We start from the raw sequence: 21,721 nt of genomic DNA on the forward strand, positions 1-21,721 counted from the left end.
TAAAGATTTGAAATTTAAAAAACGTTTATAAAATTTTGTCGCTAGCGTAAGTAACGTTGTCATGTAGACCAATAAACCATTTTAATAGGTTTTTGTTAAAAAAAATATTTAGAAAAATATTAATAAGATATTTGTATCTTTTAACAATTTACTTTAATTTAAAAATCTTTGATTTAAATATTTTCGTATACAATGTCCATAGCGTTAAAGGTTATATAGACGTTAGTTTTCTCATAAACTTGTTAAGATACAAAAGTTTGATTCTAGAAAATATGATTTTTTTTCAACACTACTTGATAGTTAAAATCATTTCTAAATTTTCTCATATCCAAATATTTATCTTTAGTTTTAGCTTTTTTCAAAATATTAACCCATTTCAAAAAAACAAAAATTACCCTCACAAACAATCGACCAGCATAAAGTGGTGTTTGAACCAATGAAGGTCTTACTACAAACTTGGTAGCTCTCATCTCTAATTAGTAATTCTGACAACTAATTTTGTCCTAAATGTGCATAATCTATCACTAGGGAATATACCAAAAAAACTGAATATTAGTCTCCGCAAACTATAGTTTAGCTAGATAAATTACGAAATTGCGTCTAGCTAGTAGCTACCAATATATATGCAAAGTTGTATTCTCAACTCTCAAGTAGTATATGATTTTGATGCAAAATCAGAATCAATATATCAGAAAAAAGTGGATGACGACATCAAAACGGCGATAAATTTGGTCGTTTCAGTTTTCCTCGTTCGTCACCAAGAGCAGTTGAGAGATTAGGTTATCTTCTCTTTCTACTTCTCTTCTTCATAGAAGCTACTCCAATTTCTATGGCACAACTATTTACGATCGATGGACCTATAAATCGATAAAGAGAAAGAAGAAACCTTTTAAAAACTTTAAACCAATGATTCGCCATCTAGTCTCATCTCTGACCCACCGCTTCGCATGGCGGATTCCGATTTTCGTCTACGGCGCAACGTGGACGTTGTTTCTGACGATGACGGTGGCGATCATCTCTCTCGCACCGGAATTCGCTTTCGTGTCGGCTATTTTCCCGTCATCTTCTTCTTCGGTGGAGTTCTCTCGGCGGTGCGGCTCTTACGCAGCCGTTTTGGTGCCGTTGGATCTTCCTTCGGAGGTGTTGTGTTTACCGGCGAATCTTTTCCGGAGGTCGAAGATGGACCTCGTTGTGCCGCCGGTTTTTGCAGCAATTGTTGTGGCTCTTTCCGCCGTCGTCGTCCGAACTATGGGCCTTTGGGAGGCTGAAGAAGCCCATTAATTTAGGCCCATTAAATCTTGTTATGTTATAATCAGTGTTCAAGAAAGCGCTAGGCGCTAAGCGGGCGGTGACCCAGTGCCTAGCGCCTAGAACGTCTAATCGGGGCCTAGACGATTTTTTAGGCGGTTTAGACGTTTATAACATAAAACATTATCAATATGATATTATATATAAAAGTTATATAAAATATCTATATAAAACTAAAAATTATGAAATTATAAATAAAAATTAGATAAAATATTTATTTATATTTATATTAAACAATATATGAATATTTATAACTATATATATAAATAAAAATCTAATTGAAATTGAAAAAATACATTAAACAAGATCTATGTAATTTTAGGCGGTCAAGGCGGTTATCTAGGCGTCGCATGAGAGCCTAGCGCCTAGTCGGGGCCTAGGCGACCGCCTAGACCGCTTTTTAGAACACTGGTTATAATCTTCACCTTGTAATAATATACACTTTGTTAATTTCATTTGGAGATATATAAATAGATTACTAGATGAAGAAAGTTATTTTCTTACACAAAAATTTGTGTTTTATAATTTTATTCAAGAAAAAAATATGGATAATGATTTCTAATTATGGTATTCCATAAAGAAATATGTAGTTATGAAAAAGATATGGCATTAATGAAACAATATCAAGAAGAAGGATAAATTTTAAATGTCTAAGAATTTATCTTGATGATGATAAATTTATTTAGAGACAGAATCGATGAGTTTGACACTGAAATCCCAAAGTTTGTCGGCGAGAGAATTGTTGGTAGCAAATTTGCTCGGAGTAACGATGTTACAGTCGCCAAAATACTTTCCGGTGACGCCTTCGAGATCAGGATGAAGTGCAACGTAGCATGTTGTTGCTGCTCCCTGATAATGGCCCCAAAAGAATTAGATTTGTAAATAAAAGCTAAAATCTCATAAGAGAAAATTCTTTCAAAAAAAATGAAAAAGGGTTTTAATTAAATTCACCTGAGGTATATTTTTCCACAAGAGGAAAGTCATAGCCTTGAAGACCTCTGAATATACACATGTAAATGTAATTTAAGAAAAGAAAATATTAAAAATTTTAAGTTTTGAATGAAGATTAGAGAATTGGTATACGTACTCATGCTAAAACCGGAGTGGCGAAAGAGATTAGTGGTGACAAGTCCAGGGTGCACCGAATTTATAGTGATATTCACACCTTCTTCCTACGTACATCCCAAAATCATATTAATTTAGTTACATATATTCATCATTTTATGGTATCGAACTTTAAAGTATATCAAAGTGTATGTGTGTAAATAATATGTTACCTGTAGTCTACGAGAGAGTGCATTCGAGTGCAACAAGTTTGCGAGTTTGGACTGCCCATAAGCCCTTCTCTCCGAATATCTAAATAATTATATTGAATTAGTTTTTACACACTAGTTAAAAACTTTAATATCAAGTTCAATAGTTTAAATTGAATTATAAAACTTACCCATCAGGGTCATTGATGCCTTGGAACTTGATACCTTCAGGGTAAGTATAAGTATGAGCAATAGATGACAGATTCACAATCCTTCCTTGGACTCCACTTTCTCTTGCGGTACTCTTCATTTTGTCCAGAAGCAGATTCGTCAACAGAAAATGACCTGGACGATCATTATAATATTGATATAGATTAACTCACGTAATGTTATATAAAAAAAGGGTTTATTATATTGACTTTAGTAGATTTCTTTATAATTCATGTCATAACATGATGTTTTGATAAACGAATATTGTGTTTCGATACTGACAAGGAAACACTATTAATAAAATCTTACCAATGTGGTTTGTTGCGAATTGTGATTCAATCCCATCTTCACTGAGCTTGAAAGGACAAAACATAACACCTGCATTGTTTCTAACATTTCAAAGACACAAGTTAACATTAGTTAACTCCTAATCGCTGCAAAAGAAAAGAAAATAAAAATCAACAAGTAATAATATTCATACGTACATGAGTATGTTGAGAGGAACATTAAGGGCAAGAAACTGATCAACGAAGGATCTGACTGATTTGATGGACGAGACATCGAGCTGGATATACTCTACGCGAGCATTAGGGTTCATCTGAAGAATCATCTCTTTGGACTCATTAGCAGCTTTTGGGTTTCTTGCGGCAATGATGACATGAGCTCCTCTCATTGCTAACACTCTTGCTGCCTCCAATCCAATCCCACTTGTTCCACCTTTTTTTTGCTCAAACAAAAATTGAAGTAGATAAAAAGTTATAGTACCAATTAAAACTACTACCAAACCAAATTTATGTCATATATCTTGTAAAGTTACATTTTATTAGTTTAACATATTTGACAAATATAAAATATACTAGCTTTCATTTTTAATAAAATAACTTTGGTAACAACATTCATATGGGTGTTTAATTTTGATCTACTATCTTAGTCTTTAAATAGTTAGAGAGAAGATACAGAACTAAGAATATTTTGGTTTATGGACAAAGAATCGGTCATGACAAAAAAGAAACAAAATATTTGGTGTTTGAATGACTGACAATTTGAAATACAAAAACAAAATCCCCTTTAATTGCCTCAAAATCCCAACATTAGCTTAATCTTAAAAGTTTGACTTTTCTTCCACCATTAAAACATTTTATCTTGCATTCATTGAATTTAAAGTAAATTTGACTAATTTTGTAGTGTTATTTAGTATTTTTTTTTCAATTATGTTTTTGGCAGAAAGTCTTCCACGACGACAAAACGTAAAATAAATTTGTTTGGCAATATTAGATTTGCTTTTTTTTTCTTACATGAATTTGCTAGAAAATATCAGAAAGAAAAGGTAAAATGAAAGAACCTGTGATAATGGCAGTGAGATGACTGGCATCAATGGAGTGAGTAACATCTTCAGCAGTAGAAGCAGATCCAAATCCACTCTTTCCTTTTTTCCCTGTCATCACTCCATATAGTCCCATGATCTCTCTATCTCTCTCTCTCTCTTCCTCTGCAAATATTTTAGATAAAAGAAAATGAAGAAACCAACAATAATAATAAACCCTAAAAAATGTTGCAGATGAACAAGAATGGAGAAGAAATAGAGAGGGAGAGAGAGTTTTACAATTGGATGGATGGTAAGGAACGAAGAAGAAAACTGTGTGGCTTTAAATAGGCTCACGCGTGAGTAGAGAGTTTGCTGTTGACAGGTAGTCAATTAATTAAGTTTTTTATATGACAGCTAATTATAATTAATGTTTAGATTTTTGTTGAATGACTAGAGAAGAAAGTTACTACTAATATAGTAAAGATCCATCCATAGAAATCTTAAATTTTGTATTTTACTTTAAGGGGGATTATTTGTATCAAACAAAGTTGACTATAGATTTGTTAAACTTTTAGAGACTTTTATAGTTTATATTCTTAAAGACATACTAATAATTAAAATGTACAAGGGATTATTTTATACCAATTGTAAAGTGTTAATCTTAAAGAGACTTTTATAATTAATAAAATTAGATTAGTAGAATAAATTTAAAAAAAAAAAACTCTTGAAAACTTAAAAGGGATAGTGAATAAAATTCGAAAACTTATCACTAGATTTTACTAAAAGTTCAAAAAGATTTATTTAAATACCAGACTTATACTACAATTAATTATTTATTTCTCTATGCCTTTGCATCATTGTCTAACTTCATGGGGTCGCCACAAATTAGATTCTTGTTAACTCCATCACTCGCTCATCTAGTTTCGTCTACGTTAGTAGGTGCCAGATTTTGAGACTGGCTAATTTTCTTTATTATAAATTTCACATAACGTATTTATTATATAATATGTTAATGAAACATGATTATATATGTTTGTAGCGAACTTGTATTATTGTCATAGCAAAGACATCATATTATGAAACTGCACATCGTGTTTATGTATAAGGGCAAACAGGCTAAAATTGATACAAAAATGAAAGATTGACAAGTAAATCATCAAAAAAGAAATTCGAGAATAACAAAAGAAATGGAATTATTGCAGATTGCAAATGGAAACCAAATAAATTTTCGAGGAATTCATATGATCTTGATAATGGCTAAGGTCTTTTCGCTTTGATGTTGATATATATGTTGCAGAAAGAAAGAAGAAACTTTGAGTTGGTACATATACATTAGATGATTCGTGATTTTATGATTAAAAGAATTGATTATAGATTGGTACAGATATTTGTCTTTTAAACTGTGAATCTATCTTTCCATCGATTGAATCCGCTGGATTGCCATATCTCTTGGTCTTTTAAGTGTGTATCTTAAGAGTTTACCTGGCCCGGTTCAGGATGTCGGATTATTGAATGGAAGTGTCAACTGATCCGGTTTGTACGATATAACGTAAAACGTGAGAGAAACATGCTCTCTCTCTCTCTCTCTCTAATCCTTCATTGACCAACTTCTCTTTGTTATAATTAAAATACAAACATGAAATGTTAATATGACATGAATTCATAAACCAAGTTGCATCATGCCCTATACGTTAAGCAAGCTTAGCCTTCCTTAAGTTTCAAACTTTTTATATTTTTTACATTCTAAAGAGGCATTGCTTGCTACATCGAGATTTAGTGACTCAGACGTCAAAATTTTTCTTCCAAACTGTTTCATCTCCACATAATGCCACCATTTTCGGACATAAAACCTCTGTTTATCTTCTTCTTTTCCTCTGAGGCACTGAAGAATTTTACGTATGAAATAAGCTGAGAAAAACGTTAACCCAATTTCTTTTTTTTTTACGTACTGACTCATTCTGAATATGTAAATCGGTAAAACGATAGCAACCGGACAAAAGGTTGTATGTGAAAAAAAAGATAATAAAAAGGAAAATTTGTTTTTGTGGTCATTACAGATTTGAAGAAAAATAAAAGTTTGAATCTCAAAAAAAGAGCTGAAGACTAACCCGAATAGTTTAGTAAGCAGTCCTCTGTGACTGTGAAGCTTGTACAAATATAAATGAAACTATATATTGTAGAAGAACAAATAATGACGATCGATTTGATTGAACGCCAAGCAATTGATATGTGAAAAGAAGGACCTGTGATGGCTTTAATGGTTGAGATGACCACTCTGCTCTCTCTTGTGACAGAGCACGAGATGACCACAAGGCTCTGCTTTTCCTTAATTGTACAACTTCATTTCACCATTTATCCTGTAATACCTGTGATTTGAGAATAGTGTTATGGCGATTGTATCGACATTTACATGTTTGATTAGTTTTACTTTATTTGGTGCTTACCGCTAGAGAAAACCTCCACCGGTCCAAGCAGTGTCTGATTTTCCATTGTGGCCTACAGATTTCTTATCGCTTGCACTCTGATAATAGAAATCATCATCTTTAGCATCATTATCATCCCAACCAGCCCAACCGCCGTCGTCGTCATCATTAGAAGTCGACACCTTTGGTGCTGGTTCCTTTTTGGTATTGTTCTCTTCTCCCCAGTCATCCCAAGAATTCGAGTTACGATAACTGTTGTTGTGACCACTTGATGATGATTGTGACCCTCCAAAAGATGAATTTGCTGTTTTGTTTCCAATCCCAGAGTTCTGGTAGTAACCGTTGCCCTCGGTTTTATTCTGTTGATTCCAAGTTGATGCTTCTTCTTTAGTGAACTCTTCAACCTTTTGTGAAGCAATTGCCATTACTCCTTTCATAATCCCCCATGTCCTCTGTCCTATCTCTGTTGTCTTACTCGCAACAACATTAACAGTCTCACTAACCGTATGATCTAAGCCACCTTCTTTGACCTGCAATGAACAAAGGTTTCTTATCTCACTTGTCTTCAAAATCCAAGATTCTATAATTTCTAATGTTCAGTATTTGAAAATAAGGAAATGCATAGTGAGCATCTGCATTATGCTCTGTTCAGAATTTTAGAGGATCTCACTAGAGATTTTGCAGAGGCATAAAGACAAAACAAAAATGACAATGTCAAAAATGCGATAACCTAACAAACAGAGCATTGGGCATAGCGGTAATTAGACAGGCACCAAGCTAAGAGTCACGATCTCAATATAAACTTAACACGGATATGATATAACTAGACTACAGATTGTTACCAAGAAGTGAGCTTACTGATTATGATCCAAACAAATCAAGCACAAACAACATCGAAGCAGAAGGATAAAAGAAGTACCTTGGAAGTAAACTCCATGGTTCCAGTCTGAACAACATTCGCAGCTGATGCAGCAACAAGAGACAATCTTCCAAAACCCTATTCGCAAATACAACGTAAAACAAACACAATCATTTACAGGATAAACAGAGAAGTCACTCTCATGTCACATCTAATCAAATCACTCTCAAAAAGCATCCAATTTTACCTCAGACATAACAGAGAAAACATCACCACCACCACTCTGTTGATTGCTTCTCGGAGCTGGACCAGGACTAGATCCAAACCCAACATACTTACCACCTTGTGAAGGAGGAAGTCCCTCAGGCTTAGACTCATTCTCAGCCATCCTCTTCGCAAAGAAACTCTCCTTATTCGCCGCAGAAGCTTCCAGCTGAGACCGAGAGTATATATCCTCCGACGATTTCGACTTCGCCGGAGCACCACGACTTCCCGATGACCTAAAATCACTCGCCGATTGATTCCGTCTCATATCCGTAGATCTGAACGAATCATCGTTATCCCAACTATCCCATCCACCATTACCAGAATCTCTACCACCGCCTTGAGACAACGGAGGCTTCTTAATCATCCCTCCACCACCAACCGATTCCTTAACAATCGGCGGATCTCTCCATTGTCTTCCCTCAGCTAAAGCTTGGATCCGATCTCGATACACAGACGCGGCGTTAGAATTGTACTTGGAGATGATATCGGTCTCTTTAGAGATCCCGTACTGAGCCAGAAATTTGTTGAGACGCTCGTTGCCTCCGGCGTCCATTTTCTTGATCTGGATCTCGGACCATGAATCCATGGTGACGGATCTGACGAAGGAGATGTGAACACCTAAACCACGGTGCTTACCGGAGCACTCCAAGCACATGAAGATTCCATATGAAACCGATGCCCATTGTGGATTCTTCTGGGAGCAATCGACACAGACCTTGTTCTCCGGCTGAGATTGGAGCGTCCGTAATCGTCTCGCCGCCGCCATTATGTTGCCGGTTTTCCGATCAGCTACTAATCCGATATGACCCGACCCGAATAGATCTGATCCAGGTTCCGGATTCTGATGAGACTGATGCGTTTTTTTTTGGCTTAATCGTCTTTGCTTAATAAACGTGGTAACTTTGATAGTTTTGTGCGTGTTTTTGTCACGTGCGACGTTCGCGGCAGCTTCACTGAAAATTTCCATTTTTTAAATTTTGTTATGCTTAAAATTCATAATTACAAAATAGAATTTGTTTTCTCTACCTAAATTTTTAATAACTCACTAGATTTTAACCCGTGATATACCGCGAGATAATTTATTTTTAAAGTTAGTATAAAAACATCTTGTATGTATCTCTTTATAAAATATTTATTTATATTATAATTTACAATTGTTATTAAGTAACGATATACCACGAGTTCACAAGACAATTGTTAATAAACTGAAGATTTAACTCGTATTAAAGCGGCATGTTAATGATATTTAGAAATATTGATTCATGATATTTAGAAATATTGATTCAAATTCGTCCGCCATATAAATACGTTCCGAAATATAACTCGTTCCGTAATTTCTTAACCCGTCCCGTGATTTGTTTTTATTATAAAATTTAATGATTATTTATTATATATAAAAGTTATCATTCTCTATGTCATTTATATTTTAATAAACCAAAGATTTAATTTATATTAAAGCGGAATGTTAATGATATTTTAAAATTATAAAAATAGTGATTCAAACTCGTCCACCATCGTTTCGAAATATAACCTCTCATGTGACTTCTTAACCCATCCCATGATTTGTTTTCTAAAAATAGTAATTTTTAAAATTTAACGATTATTTATTATATATAAAATTTTGCAAATTGTATCATTTTATAAGATATTTATATTTTATAGTTTACAATTGTTATTAAGTAACATTATACCACTGGACAATTTTTAGTTTTATACAATTTTTTCTAAATGAGATTCATTTAATATGTCTAATATTGGTGGTATTAAAAAAAAATTGAAGGATTTAATCCGTATTGAAACGGCGGATAATGATATTTTAATTTTTTATTATTGTTGATTCAAAAACCCGTCCCGCCAAACCCGTCCGGCCAGAAAAACTCATTTGTTTTATTAATGTTGATCTTATTTTTGATATGATTCTGAATCATTGTCTAAATATTTTAATCGATGTAGAACGTTGAACACATATTTTCGTCAATTGGATAATGTATGTTCGTTATCTAAATTTCGAATCACAGTATATGCAGAAGAAAAAACGATTTTTTTTTTACTTTATGTATTATATGATGATTCAAAACAGTTAAAAACAAATCAAACAAAGATGATAGAAGAATAATAATTCTAAATCTTAATCAAATCTTTTAAATATCTAAATTATTAAATATGGAATATCCAGTGTATGCGTTGGGTTAAATATAACCCAACCGAACAAACTTTTTATGACCAAAATTTGTAAACGGATCGGGTATCCAAAGTATCCGAGAACAATTTTACCCACCCGACTCAAATTGACTGCAAAAATACTAGTATAGATTTTCAAATACAATTTATGAAGAATGGTATAAATAAAATTGTGAATATATCTGCAATAACTCATTTCAAAAAATGCTAAGAGCACTTAGGTTATCCGATTTGTATATGCGACTCTATACATTAATGCAATTTTATGTGTGAAAAACATTAGTGTGGTGTGCACATTATGAACAATGATTAATCATATATTGGAACATCCTAAAATGTCATTGTCCCTAAGAAGAAGGGAGCTTCTTAATATCATCTCCCTGGGACTCTAGCTTCTTGAAATCATCACACTCGAACCTGAAACTTATTAATAATGCACCAATTAATATGATTGTAAAATCTAAAATGAATAATATCCAAAGACATGCAAAATAAGAGAAAGACAAAGGAAGTCTACGACCTCCTAAGGTAGACAGCGCCAGTTTAGCTTTCTTGGCAGCTGCAAGTAATCATTATGCATCAGTTAGTGGCTTTGATAATTAAACTATTTCTCTTTGTGATTCTACTTCCATTTAGCTAAATTATCCAAAAGAATCAACATGAGACCTTACCTATTTTTGCGTAAAACCTATTAAGGTATTCATGAACACAATCAATCGGAATTGCGAATCCAAATCCTTGTTGAGCGATATATTGTCCAAAGTAAGGTTTTCTATATGAACGAAATTGCAATCCAATAATCTGACCAGCAAGATTAACAATTGGTTCTTCTGAAGAACCTTAAAACACAAAAATAAAAATATAAATAAATTAAAATTTTTAATTATTAATAAAACCAACATTGATATGTAGTTACCGAATTTGAGGTACAATCGGTTTGGAAGCAAATCAGATTGCTGCCACTATGAACAGTCTCTTTATTCGTGCGTACAATCGAACTGTTTTGCAAAAAAAAAAAAAAAAAATCAAACTTAGAATAATAATAATCAAATTACTTCAATAATTAACTAAATTAATTTAACCTTAAAATCCCAACACTGACAGTTCTATTGAAACAAAGTGGAGAGCCAAAGGCGAGGGTCCAATGTCCGGGACGAATATTTCTAGAACACCCGAGCTTAAGGGGTTGATATGTATTAGTCTCCTCGAGTTCTACCTTGACTATTGCAATATCCAAATTTACGTTGAACTTCCTCACTGTTGGTGTCGGATCCCGCACCAAAAGTCCGAGACCAACCAAAGATTGCCACGTAGTCAAGATAATGGCCCATAAAGGATGAAGCCCATTGGACCCATGAGCCGAAGGAATGGTCGAAGTGGTTGTCACCACTTCGAGAATCCGAAGTGACTGCACTGTGACATGAGTTCGGTGTAGAAGATACGGGTAAGTCGGTTCAAGGACACTTGGGCCGAAAAGGCGAGGCCCACGAAGATCAGAGTCAACTCAAATTCAAACGTTGAGCATTAAAGTCAAGGAATCAAAACGGACACATTTAAGAAGGAATAATTGTACTTAATTACTCATTTTAATGTCGTTTCTCTATGTATAAATATAAAGGCCAATGGCCATGTAAAGGGGATCTTCCTCTCAAGAAAGAAATACTATAGCAATTTTCGTAGCAATTTATAAGTTTTACATATTCATTTTTGTCCCTCAAGAGTAATCTTTCCTACTTAATAAAAATACTTGAGTGTGTGAATCCGACATCCACACTCACTCTACCATAGCAAGTAATTTCGACCTATATTAAAAATTATGAGTAAATCAATATATATAAATATTGACCTATACATCATCCAACAAATCTCGCTTACCTCTGTTCTCTCTGATTCTTTGGATTTACGAATGGGTACATGAGTACATCACGATTCAAAACAACATGGCAGCAGGTTAGGATTAAGTCCTTATCAATCAACAGCTCTGATCCGTTTGACACATCTTTAAAACCAAGAAGACATGTGGAACTACATCAGAAGAGTCAACATGAAATTTTATAAACCAAGAGAGATCAAATATTCAAATAGAATTTGTTTTCTCTACCTAAATTTTTAATAACTCATTTTCAAATACAATTTCTGAAAATGGTATAAATGAAATCGTGAATATGTCTGCAATAACTCATTTCAAGAAGATTTGTATATGCGACTCTACATTGATATGCATTTTTATGTGTGAAAACATTAGTGTGGTGTGCATATTATGCACAATGATTAATCATATAGTGGAGCATCGTGAAATGTCATTAAGCTTTTTCCTTACTAATTTGCTCGGAATGGGTAATAATATTGACTAGTTTTTTTCAACACCAGAAACTAAAATCTTTTTTTAAAAAACAAGTTTCCAGGATGAACACTGTCCGTTCCAGTTGTCATCTTGTTCCTCTTCAAAATTGTTAACGAACTTCATTGGGCTTAGCCATTTTAAAGCCCAACATTAGCTTTACTTATGCATGCACCTAGAAAAATAGTATCGGTCCACCTGTTTATCGTACCGTTCCAGCTGTCCTGTACGAACACAAGCAAATCCTTGTATCTTCCTCTGCTTGGTGTGTCTATCTTTTTGAAACTCTTCAATCCATATGATAATGCTTCAAATTATAACATTTCAGACGATCCCTAACAAACAGCTGAGAAATCTCACTTCCCCAATTAACAAACCCTAAGCGATTAAGATGCAGTCTCACATTGGGCTTTGTATTTAAAGCTTCGATTATCAAAAAGAAAGAATTAAAAATCACATCTTTTCTTCTCTTCTTCTTCTTCCTTGTCCATTTCTCTTCTCAAGTTCTCAACTCTGTTCTTCTACTTGTCACCTCTTTTCTATTCTTATTGATAAACCCAAATCCGGAGTCTATCAGAAGCACAATCCAATCAACGATTGGCCGAATTTTCTCCTCTTACTCGGTATCTTTAGTGTCCCGATTTGGTGAAGGTAATTCGTTCTGTGTAGATTTTGGTGATTGGGTCTGATCCAATTGTTACGAGCTTCATAGCATGTAACAATTTTAGTAAAAAGTGGTGATTTTTGTCAACTTTCTATCCCTATGTTATCACTTGAGAACATGGTGTTTCTGCAAATACATTGATTACTTTAACTAGATCAATTGAAATTCTGCTTCATGTTGTTTCTGGAAATTTGTTCTCTTGTTAGTTTCTTACTTAGAACTTGGGAAATTCTGTAATCCTATCTTGTTATGGCTCTTGTCTCAGGACACTCTTTCCTACATAGGAATTCAGTTAAGGTGAAAATGGAGGACATTGAGAACATGGAAGAAGATGAGTATGGCTTCTCAAGAAACTACTTTTTGGCTAAAGAATTGGGTGGGGCGAGTAAGCGGTCAGCTCACAAGCTCTCTGATATTCATATTGTTGATGAGCAGGTCCTTTTTGGATATTTTTTCTCTTCCTAATTATGCTTTTGGTGATAAATGCTTTTTCTGGACAAGTTGATGGAGAAACATTGTGTTTTCAGGAGCTTAGAGAAACAGCAATTGAAATGAAGCACGCCAAAGAGATATCTGAGCTTATGAGTGATTACAAGACTATGTACTCAAAGTGGGTCTTTGAGCTCAGGTGAGAAAAGCTCTTGCTTTTGACAAGCATATGCTCCTTTTTCCTAGATGCATTGATCTTAGAAGTTAGAATCTGAATTTCAACCATGGTAGAAACTATTTAGAGCAACATAACATGGTTTATCTATACTTATTGAGCGTGGACCTTCTCCTGTATCTCTCCTTTAGAAGTTAGATATCTATGTTTCCATCTGAGTCATCATCATATAATTTTGTGTTCTCATTTCATGTTTCTGCTTCCAGGTGTGGCTTTGGCCTTCTAATGTATGGCTTTGGATCTAAGAAAGCTTTAATTGAAGATTTTGCTTCTGCTTCTTTGACTGAGTATTCGGTTATTGTCATCAATGGCTACCTCCCTTCCGTAAATCTAAAGCAGGTACTCTTTTGTCAGTTTGGATGCAGCAATTCTTTCTCTTCAGGTTGAAAAAGACTTAGTTTTGTATGTAATAACGAAATGTTCTTTGCTATATTGCAAATTCAGGTTCTTTTAGCTTTAGCTGAACTTCTGTCTGAGCTTTTGAAATGTAAAAGAAAGAGTTCCGGGAGTTTGTCTAAAGGTCAAGAAACATTTCCTTCACGCTCCATAGATGATATTCTTTCCTTTCTACATGGTCCACAGTCTGAAGATAAAGACTGCTTCATATGCCTTGTTGTTCATAACATTGACGGCCCTGCTCTAAGAGATCCCGAATCACAACAAACTCTTGCCCGACTTGCTTCCTGTTCGCACATACGCATTGTTGCCTCTATTGACCATGTCAACTCTCCATTATGTAATCATTATTCTCTATTGCAATTCTTTAAACTCCGTGCTATTGGTCAAGGACTTCTTAGATCTTCTGTACTGCTTCTTTGACCTGAGGCAATGTTTCTTGTGTCTGTTGGCAGTGTGGGACAAGAAAATGGTGCACAAACAATTCAACTGGCTTTGGCACCATGTTCCAACATTTGCACCATACAATGTCGAAGGTGTTTTCTTCCCGTTGGTTCTTGCACAGGGAAGCACAGCCCAAACCGCCAAAACAGCAGCCATTGTCTTACAGAGTTTAACACCAAATGCTCAGAATGTCTTCAAGATTCTTGCAGAGTACCAACTTTCACACCCAGATGAAGACGGCATGCCCACTGATGATCTGTATTCAGCCTCTCGGTCACGCTTCTTTGTGAGCAGTCAAGTGACTTTGAACTCTCATCTCACGGAATTTAAAGACCACGAACTGGTTAAGACCAAGAGAAACTCCGATGGTCAAGAGTGTTTGAATATACCTCTTTCTTCGGATGCACTTCGACAGCTTTTGCTTGATCTCAATCAGTAGCCTGAAACTGTATCTCTGATATGATTCATTTTTATTGCTTGAACGAGTTCACATATTTATTTGAATGTTATAGTCAGCACTCACAGCTCTTATTATATAATCATAATCTGATATCATCACAATTTTCTTTCTTTATACAAACCTCAAATTGAATCTATGGGTAGGGTTGATTCCAACACAACGTAAACAAGACTGCAATGTGATGAAAATTCCCATTAAAACAGTGAAAACGCCTATATATGAGTGGCCAATATCAATGAGAGATGACTCCTATAATAAGCTTCTACAAACAAGAAAACTAAACAGTTGTTTCTCTTCTTAAGTCAGCATCAGATCATTTCCACTGAGATTAGGACGGAGACACACCCGCACCTCGTGCTCTTCCGGGCCAGCTCTTAGTTTTGGGACAAGTATCTCAAGAACTGATCCAGGTCCATCGTAATACGCTTCAATGTTTGCATCTTCCGGGATTCGAGTTGATAAAGAGATCTCTCTGACAAATTCACCTGGCGGGCAATGCTCGGAGGCTGAATCAGTCAGCTTGAATGTTCTATCATGTCTCTTTATGAAAGGTATGCGCGATGTGCTGAGGCATGAAACTTTTATGATTCCGTGTGTGAGAGTGTTCCTCCACGAGACTTTAACGCTGTTCAAATCCACAAAAGGAAGGCTGATTATGATCAAGTAGCCTTCTTCGTCCTCATAGATCGTTTTTGCAGCAGTAACAGGTCCATAAACGTTTTTCATGGCGCCGCTAAACTCGTTTGACCAAGTTGGTGGCTCATTCTGGTGAGCTTCGATAACAGGAGGTGGTGGGTTTACGGTTAAGCAACACTCCTCCTCATGAATCCCATTTGAGAACAAGTCCTTCCTCTTCTTGTGGCTCGAAGGAGATAAATCGGATGCTTCACCATTAGAATGGTTGGATGGTTGAGTTGAGAGATTGAGCCCCGATCCATTGAGTAATTTCTTAGAGTGGCTTGGCGTTGGATTCTTCAAAGGTGTAGGCCTCTCAAGCTCAAAGTCAGTGTTGGGAAGGTTTCTCCACGAACCAAAGTCGCTAGCTTCAGGTGGAATGGTGAAATTCAAATCGCGACCCGTAAGCTCCATCCACCTTTTCCTCTCTTCCTCATCTAGACACGTGAGGTTTGGCAAAGGAACAAGCTCAATCCCATGAACACACTGCGGATTTGACAAACCTCTGTAGTGTTTCCTCTGCATTCTATGAGACCTAACAAAACCTTTCTCAACACTAAATGGAAACAAACGATCCCCTTGTCTCGAATGCCCGTTCATGTAACTCCTCAACTGCATCTTCCCAAGTGCATTCTCAGGTCTTTCCTTAAACACCCACATATACATATTCTCCATATCATGCTGAACTAGAAACACATCAAGCTTCAAATCCGACTTGTCAAAACCAGATATCCCATTACTATCCCGGACGATTTTCGCCTTTGATTTCTCGTTTAACGCAGGCTTGAAGTAGAAACTAAAGAAAAACCAAGCACCCCATACACTATCAACACGTTTAGCACATTTCCTCCCAACCTTAGGCACAACACTCATGTAATTCTCAGTCTCATAAGCTTGTGAACCTAACCCAACATCCAAAATGTCACAAACATCCAAATTCCAAGGCTGAGGAGGAGGACTTCTCTCAGCTGAGAGAGGTAAATTGATATCAGGAGGGCCAGAGAGCAGAGATTGCCTGTTGTTATTATTCATCTCCAAATCAAGCTCCTCATGAGAAGAAGCACTTGAATCCATAGACAAGAGAGTAGAAGGATGATGATTCTCCATAACCAAGACGTCAAACAAAGTATCTAACACCATTTCAGCTCACACCAGAGACAAGTCTCATAGCCAATAACCATAACAACACTTGAAATTCTCATCTTCCTCTCCCAAAGTTAAACAATTGCTAGAAAGAACCAAACTACTTACAGATATATATGAGATGAAGAAACCCAAATCGTGAAATCCTATAAACACACACAAAAATCGAAACTTTGAAGAAGAAATGAAAAAAGGAGTTTTTTTTAGCTCTTGTGGAATAAATAGAGATAAACCCAGAAAGAGGAGGAAGCTAAGATGAGCACGATGCAGATGGTATCGTCATCATCATTAACAACCAAAATCGATCAGTCTCTGTGGATTCGCCAACACAACAAATCTTGATTTTTCTTCTTCTTCCTCTGTTTTTTATTTTAGAGAGAGAAGAGACAGACCCGACGGAGTAAACGCCTGTCCTGGATGGAACCGTGGAGACTTTCCTCCGTTACTTAACGGTGACGATGATTGTTTATTGGTCGCTTCTTTCTTTTTCTTTTTTTCTTTTTTTCTTTTTTTGTGTGTGTTGTTTAGAGAAATTTATGAAATATGTTAAAATTTTGGTGATAAGAAAAGCATATAAAAGATGGATTTTTTCAGCCAAGGTTGTTTGGATTTGTGGTAAATAAAAATTCCGGCAATAGTTCGTCTTCGTGACGGCGTTTTGCTGGCTTTCGTTTCCAACATCGTTTGATTTCCTTAACAGTGGTGTTTGGCTTGCCGTCCGGTGTGGTATCCGGCTTTTGTCCGACATATATTAGCTATCACAGCAATACATGATCGGCTCTTGTCTAGCATCGTCGACTCTCTTAGCGGTGATGGCTAGCTTACGGTTCTACCCAGCGTAGTCTGGTTTTCTCCTTTTTCTGTTTCAGCTTTGTTTCTTTTCCGGCGTGTCCGGATTTATTTTCTTTTGAGTTTATATCACGGTTTCTTTCAAACCGTTGATTTGTGTGTAAAAACTCAATAGGATTTGTGTGTTGGTGATGGCATTTGTGGCGATTTTCTGCTCAAAATGATCTAAAAATTCCAATCTATCATTTGGGTTTGAGGTTTACGGATGATGATTAGGCAATTTGCGATTTCAGTTGAAGATTCAAAGTTCATTCCTCAGCTTATTACTATTGCCTTTAGCTGTATCTTTTATGTTAAGCTTCGATTGGTTTTAGTCAACAGAGGTGGATTAATAGGAGATCTTATTCTCTTTTGAGATTAATGGATCTATATTAGATCCTTACTTCTGTTTTGCAGTTGTTGGAGAAATACAAAAACATCTATCTTCGATTTTCATTCGATACTAGTTTCATTCTCCGGCGGAATCGATGGCTTCAACGGCGAAGGACGATGACGGAAAACTTTTAGTCTCCTCATGTTACACGTATCTTTGATGTTGACACGTGTCTTGAGATATTTTCATTCGATCTAATCTTCTTCTCTAAGTGATGCAATGTTGGGCCAGTTGGATTTATTTAGTCTCTGTAAACCGTTGTATGTTGTTGGGTTTTTGCTCGGTAGCTGTTTATAATGTTTATATCAATAAAATCTTTTCTTGTGAAAAAAAAAAAAGATTTGTGGTAAATAAAGAACAACAACATATTTATGTCTACATCGGTTAGTCTAAAATGTCTTTTATCTTTGTGGTCTTATATGTTTCTTATCACCTTTTCCTCCATCAAACAAAATTTCATGAATTTGATTATTCTGAATTTTTTGTTAGAACATGTAATTCATGTGACTATTTATGTGGTTAAGGTCTCTACTATAATTTAGAGTAACCCTAACCCCTAGCCCCTAGGCCTTAGCTGTACTACATGTTATTTAGATAGAGTTCTACATACAAACATTGTATATCTTATTATATGATTTTGATTTGATACCGATCATAAACCAATGATGAGAAGTAGCAAAAAAAATATCTAGTGATTTATATTCATCACTATTAAACTATAAACTCTTCAATTTTTGATCAAATTATGGCGAAGATCTTTTACTCTCTTTAGGTTCAAAATTCATATCACAACTTTTCAAACCAAAAAAAAAACTCTTTGTTGTCATAGACTCATAGGTTGCTAATTATGCATCATAGATTTTAACAAGTACCTCATGTAAAACCAAAATTTAGAAATTAGAATCGTGCACCGCTAAAAAGTGAAATCCACCGTTAGTCTCCAATATATCTCAAAGCTGAAATCACTGGCCCATTTAGTTTGCGACCCAAACCAAGAGACAGAATAAGTGGAAATAAAGAATAAAAAATTTTGGTGGCACCGACAAACCACCAAATTTCCAACCACTACTCCTATGTAAAACCATCATAACAAAACACCAAAGAAGATCCTACTTCATCTCTCATTGTATTTAAAAATCTAAAATGAAGATACATGACAATTTGATTATGAAGACATGCTATCACAAATTTTTTTTTAAAAAAAAAACCTTGTTTGAAAAATCGCTAGGCGTTAGTCGGGTGCTCGGTATGGGCCTAGCGATTAATCGGAAAATCGGATTAAAATCGGAAATTAATCGGGGACTAGTTTTAGGGTTATTTTAATAATTTTAAAACATATTAATCTAATATTGTTTTCAAAATTATAGTAAATATATAAAAATGTATTTTTGAGACAAATTTTTATGATTTTTATTAAAACATTATGATTTTTATTAAAATTTGAACATAAGTTATTGTAAAACATCACAAACTCTCAATACAAATGATTGAATAACAAAAATAAAAAGTTTTTTTTATAGTTGCAATCTAAAAATAATCGGAATATGTAAGGTTAGGCAGGGAGTAATCGGATTATGCGGGAAGTAATCGGATTAGGCGGAAAGTAATTGGGTAACAGATTATTTTAGGGGATTAATCATTAATCGAGACGGATAGGATGGGCCTAGCGATTAAGCGGGGAGTAATCGGAGTAAGCGGGAATTTTTTGAACAAGGAAAAAAACCAATGAAACAATTTTATATTGTTTTACAAACAAACAAAAAAAGTCTTAAAAGACTATGCTAGATTGCTAGGGTAGTTAAATAATGAGGAAAGTGATTGTTGCATTTGTTCCTCAAATTATACAACCTGTAAGTGAATAGTGAATACTACTAAATTGTCGTTACAAATAACATTTGGAAGACCTATTGCTTGCTAGTAGTGGCCAATTTTAGTTTTTGTATATTCACTCACTTTAACAAATATATAATTTTGACCTTTAGCCGGAGGGAAAAAAAACCAAGCTTAGTCAGTAAGAAGCAAGCACTTTCCATTATTATCTCTCTTCCCCCACCACATTTCATATTAACATAATAATAATGTTCAATAATACAACAACAACCTTCGGCTCCGGCGCCGGCGTCGTCGTCGTCCCACCTCCCGCCGTTTCAATCCCCACCCCCGTCTTCCCCGGCACCACCATCACTTCCAATTCCACCTTCATCATCATCGGACCTCCACCACCGTTCCCAGCTCCTCCACGGAGCATCGACCTTTCTCCTCTCAAACTAATCTTCGCCGTCATCGCCATCGTCGCCGTTCCCGCTTTAGCTTACGCTCTCTTCTTCACCATCCCCTGTTCCTCCTCCCGCCGCAACTCCTCTTCATCTCGCCGCAGCAGCACTTCCTCCGATGATACACCTCACGTCACCGTCGACATCACCCCGCCGATCACATCCGAGACCACCGTAACTCCTGACTCCGGCGGGACAATCCAAAACGATACACATTCCAAGGAGATCGGAAACGAGTGCACCGTGTGTCTCATGGTGTTCACCGACGGCGATGAAATCCGGCAGCTTATCGAGTGTAAGCACGCGTTCCACGTGTCGTGTATTGAAGAGTGGCTTAAGGATCATCCTAATTGTCCCATTTGCCGAACTGACGTCTCCGTTAAACAACAGACCGAAGCAGCCAACGTCACCGTTAACGTTAACGGTAACGTGAATCGCAGCGGCGGAAACCGTCGAGTTTCAGCGACTAATAATAATAGAGATGACGATTGGCGTCAAGGTCTACCTGATGCTTCTAGTTTAGTTTGATTTTTTATTTTTTTTAAATAATTTATTTCTCGATTTCCTTTTTTCCACAAATTTTTTTAAGATATTTCTGTAAACAAATTACGTCAATTTTGAAAAAATTATGTCCGTTAAATTTATTTATTCTTATGTAATTGATTGCTTCGTAACTCCGTAAGCAACTGTGAGCGTGTCTGTGTGCGATGTGAAATCTGACGTTGACTCATAGTAAGCTCATCTAACGGTGTATAAAGATCTCATACTAATCGGACGGTTATTAATTAATCCACGTCTTCTCGTCAAAACGACAGCGTTTTGATCTTCACCAACCGATTTTTTTTTTTTCAAAATTAAAAAACAAAACTTTCGTCTTCTTCCCGGCTTTACTCCTCTTTCTCTCTCCACCGTCGGCTCAGATCTAGATGAACATGTTCCGGTGAAATCGTAATTGTATGATCAAATCATGAAAAGATCTCACATTTCTTCTCCTCGTTCTTATTCTCGACCAGCAATTTCAATCTTGGGTGTTTTCCTCTTGTTTATTCTGGGTTTAACACTAACTTCTCGAAAACCATCAGATTCATCCTCCGGTTTAGCTCCAAATCGGAACTTATCCAGAACATCGAAGATTCCGAGGTTTGCGTATTTGGTAACGGGAACGAAAGGAGATGGGAAACGAGTGAAGCGGCTGCTTAAAGCGATACACCATCCGAGAAACTACTATCTTCTTCATTTGGATCTCGAAGCTTCAGATGAAGAGAGAATGGAGCTGGCGAAGTATGTGAGATCGGAGAAGAAGAAGTTTGAGAATGTTATGGTAATGGGTTCAGCTGATTTGGTTACGGAGAAAGGTCCAACGATGTTAGCTAGTACGCTTCATGGTGTTGCGATTTTGTTGAAGAAAGCTAAGGATTGGGATTGGTTTATCAATCTTAGTTCTTCTGATTATCCTCTCATGCCTCAAGATGGTAACTTTGGTTCAATCTTTAAACCAATTTTTAAAACCTTAAGCCAATGTTAGTTTGGTAATGATAAGTTCAATGGATATTCAAAGTGAAAATGTTCTTGTTCTGTAATTTAAAATCGAATTAGGGACTTAAGATTCTGCTTGTTATATAGATTATATGG

At 35.7% G+C, this 21,721-nt stretch overlaps 7 protein-coding genes across 8 annotated transcripts in view; 4 read left to right on the forward strand and 3 right to left on the reverse strand.

Annotated features, from left to right (window-relative positions):
- Positions 1 to 678: 678 nt before the first annotated feature.
- On the forward strand, positions 679 to 1,962 carry LOC9317580. The gene is made up of 2 exons (XM_002879635.2): positions 679 to 1,305; positions 1,720 to 1,962. The coding sequence occupies exon 1, from the start codon at positions 907 to 909 to the stop codon at positions 1,279 to 1,281; it is 375 nt and encodes a 124-aa protein (XP_002879681.1). The 5' UTR covers positions 679 to 906; the 3' UTR covers positions 1,282 to 1,305; positions 1,720 to 1,962.
- LOC9315749 (short-chain dehydrogenase TIC 32, chloroplastic) lies at positions 1,864 to 4,390 on the reverse strand. 2 transcript variants are annotated; one of them, XM_021028024.1, is made up of 9 exons: positions 4,114 to 4,387; positions 3,257 to 3,488; positions 3,081 to 3,160; positions 2,753 to 2,906; positions 2,586 to 2,664; positions 2,396 to 2,480; positions 2,260 to 2,306; positions 1,987 to 2,157; positions 1,864 to 1,949 (listed from the first exon to the last, which is right to left on the reverse strand). In XM_021028024.1, exons 1-8 carry the CDS (start codon positions 4,229 to 4,231, stop codon positions 1,987 to 1,989), a joined length of 966 nt encoding a protein of 321 aa, XP_020883683.1. In that variant the 5' UTR covers positions 4,232 to 4,387; the 3' UTR covers positions 1,864 to 1,949. The 2 variants fall into 2 exon arrangements, with proteins under 2 accessions (XP_020883683.1, XP_002881514.1); XM_002881468.2 differs by having other exon boundaries at positions 1,896 to 2,157; positions 4,114 to 4,260; positions 4,375 to 4,390.
- Positions 4,391 to 6,058: 1,668 nt separating this feature from the next.
- Positions 6,059 to 8,562, reverse strand: LOC9317581 (ADP-ribosylation factor GTPase-activating protein AGD7). The gene is made up of 4 exons (XM_021028023.1): positions 7,607 to 8,562; positions 7,420 to 7,497; positions 6,522 to 7,030; positions 6,059 to 6,443 (listed from the first exon to the last, which is right to left on the reverse strand). The coding sequence occupies exons 1-3, from the start codon at positions 8,390 to 8,392 to the stop codon at positions 6,524 to 6,526; spliced, it is 1,371 nt and encodes a 456-aa protein (XP_020883682.1). The 5' UTR covers positions 8,393 to 8,562; the 3' UTR covers positions 6,059 to 6,443; positions 6,522 to 6,523.
- A 4,057-nt stretch (positions 8,563 to 12,619) lies between these two features.
- Positions 12,620 to 14,831, forward strand: LOC9317582 (origin of replication complex subunit 2). Its single transcript, XM_002879636.2, has 7 exons — positions 12,620 to 12,654; positions 12,705 to 12,799; positions 13,078 to 13,247; positions 13,340 to 13,440; positions 13,683 to 13,815; positions 13,921 to 14,212; positions 14,328 to 14,831. Exons 3-7 carry the CDS (start codon positions 13,116 to 13,118, stop codon positions 14,753 to 14,755), a joined length of 1,086 nt encoding a protein of 361 aa, XP_002879682.1. The 5' UTR covers positions 12,620 to 12,654; positions 12,705 to 12,799; positions 13,078 to 13,115; the 3' UTR covers positions 14,756 to 14,831.
- A 112-nt stretch (positions 14,832 to 14,943) lies between these two features.
- Positions 14,944 to 17,115, reverse strand: LOC9315750. The gene has a single exon (XM_021027514.1). It carries the CDS (start codon positions 16,589 to 16,591, stop codon positions 15,074 to 15,076), a length of 1,518 nt encoding a protein of 505 aa, XP_020883173.1. The 5' UTR covers positions 16,592 to 17,115; the 3' UTR covers positions 14,944 to 15,073.
- Positions 17,116 to 19,611: 2,496 nt separating this feature from the next.
- On the forward strand, positions 19,612 to 20,731 carry LOC110228980 (RING-H2 finger protein ATL33). The gene has a single exon (XM_021027518.1). The coding sequence runs from the start codon at positions 19,895 to 19,897 to the stop codon at positions 20,615 to 20,617; it is 723 nt and encodes a 240-aa protein (XP_020883177.1). The 5' UTR covers positions 19,612 to 19,894; the 3' UTR covers positions 20,618 to 20,731.
- A 138-nt stretch (positions 20,732 to 20,869) lies between these two features.
- The window catches only part of LOC9317586 (beta-glucuronosyltransferase GlcAT14C), a 30,106-nt gene continuing 29,254 nt past the window's right edge, over positions 20,870 to 21,721 (forward strand). Inside the window, exon 1 of the mRNA XM_021027515.1 lies at positions 20,870 to 21,561. Coding sequence (XP_020883174.1) covers positions 21,057 to 21,561 — 505 coding nt within the window. The 5' untranslated portion in view covers positions 20,870 to 21,056. The remainder of the gene's footprint in view (positions 21,562 to 21,721) is intronic.

The sequence above is a fragment of the Arabidopsis lyrata genome (genome assembly GCF_000004255.2).
Source record: "Arabidopsis lyrata subsp. lyrata unplaced genomic scaffold ARALYscaffold_4, whole genome shotgun sequence".
In the NCBI taxonomy this organism is placed as follows: Eukaryota; Viridiplantae; Streptophyta; class Magnoliopsida; order Brassicales; family Brassicaceae; genus Arabidopsis; species Arabidopsis lyrata.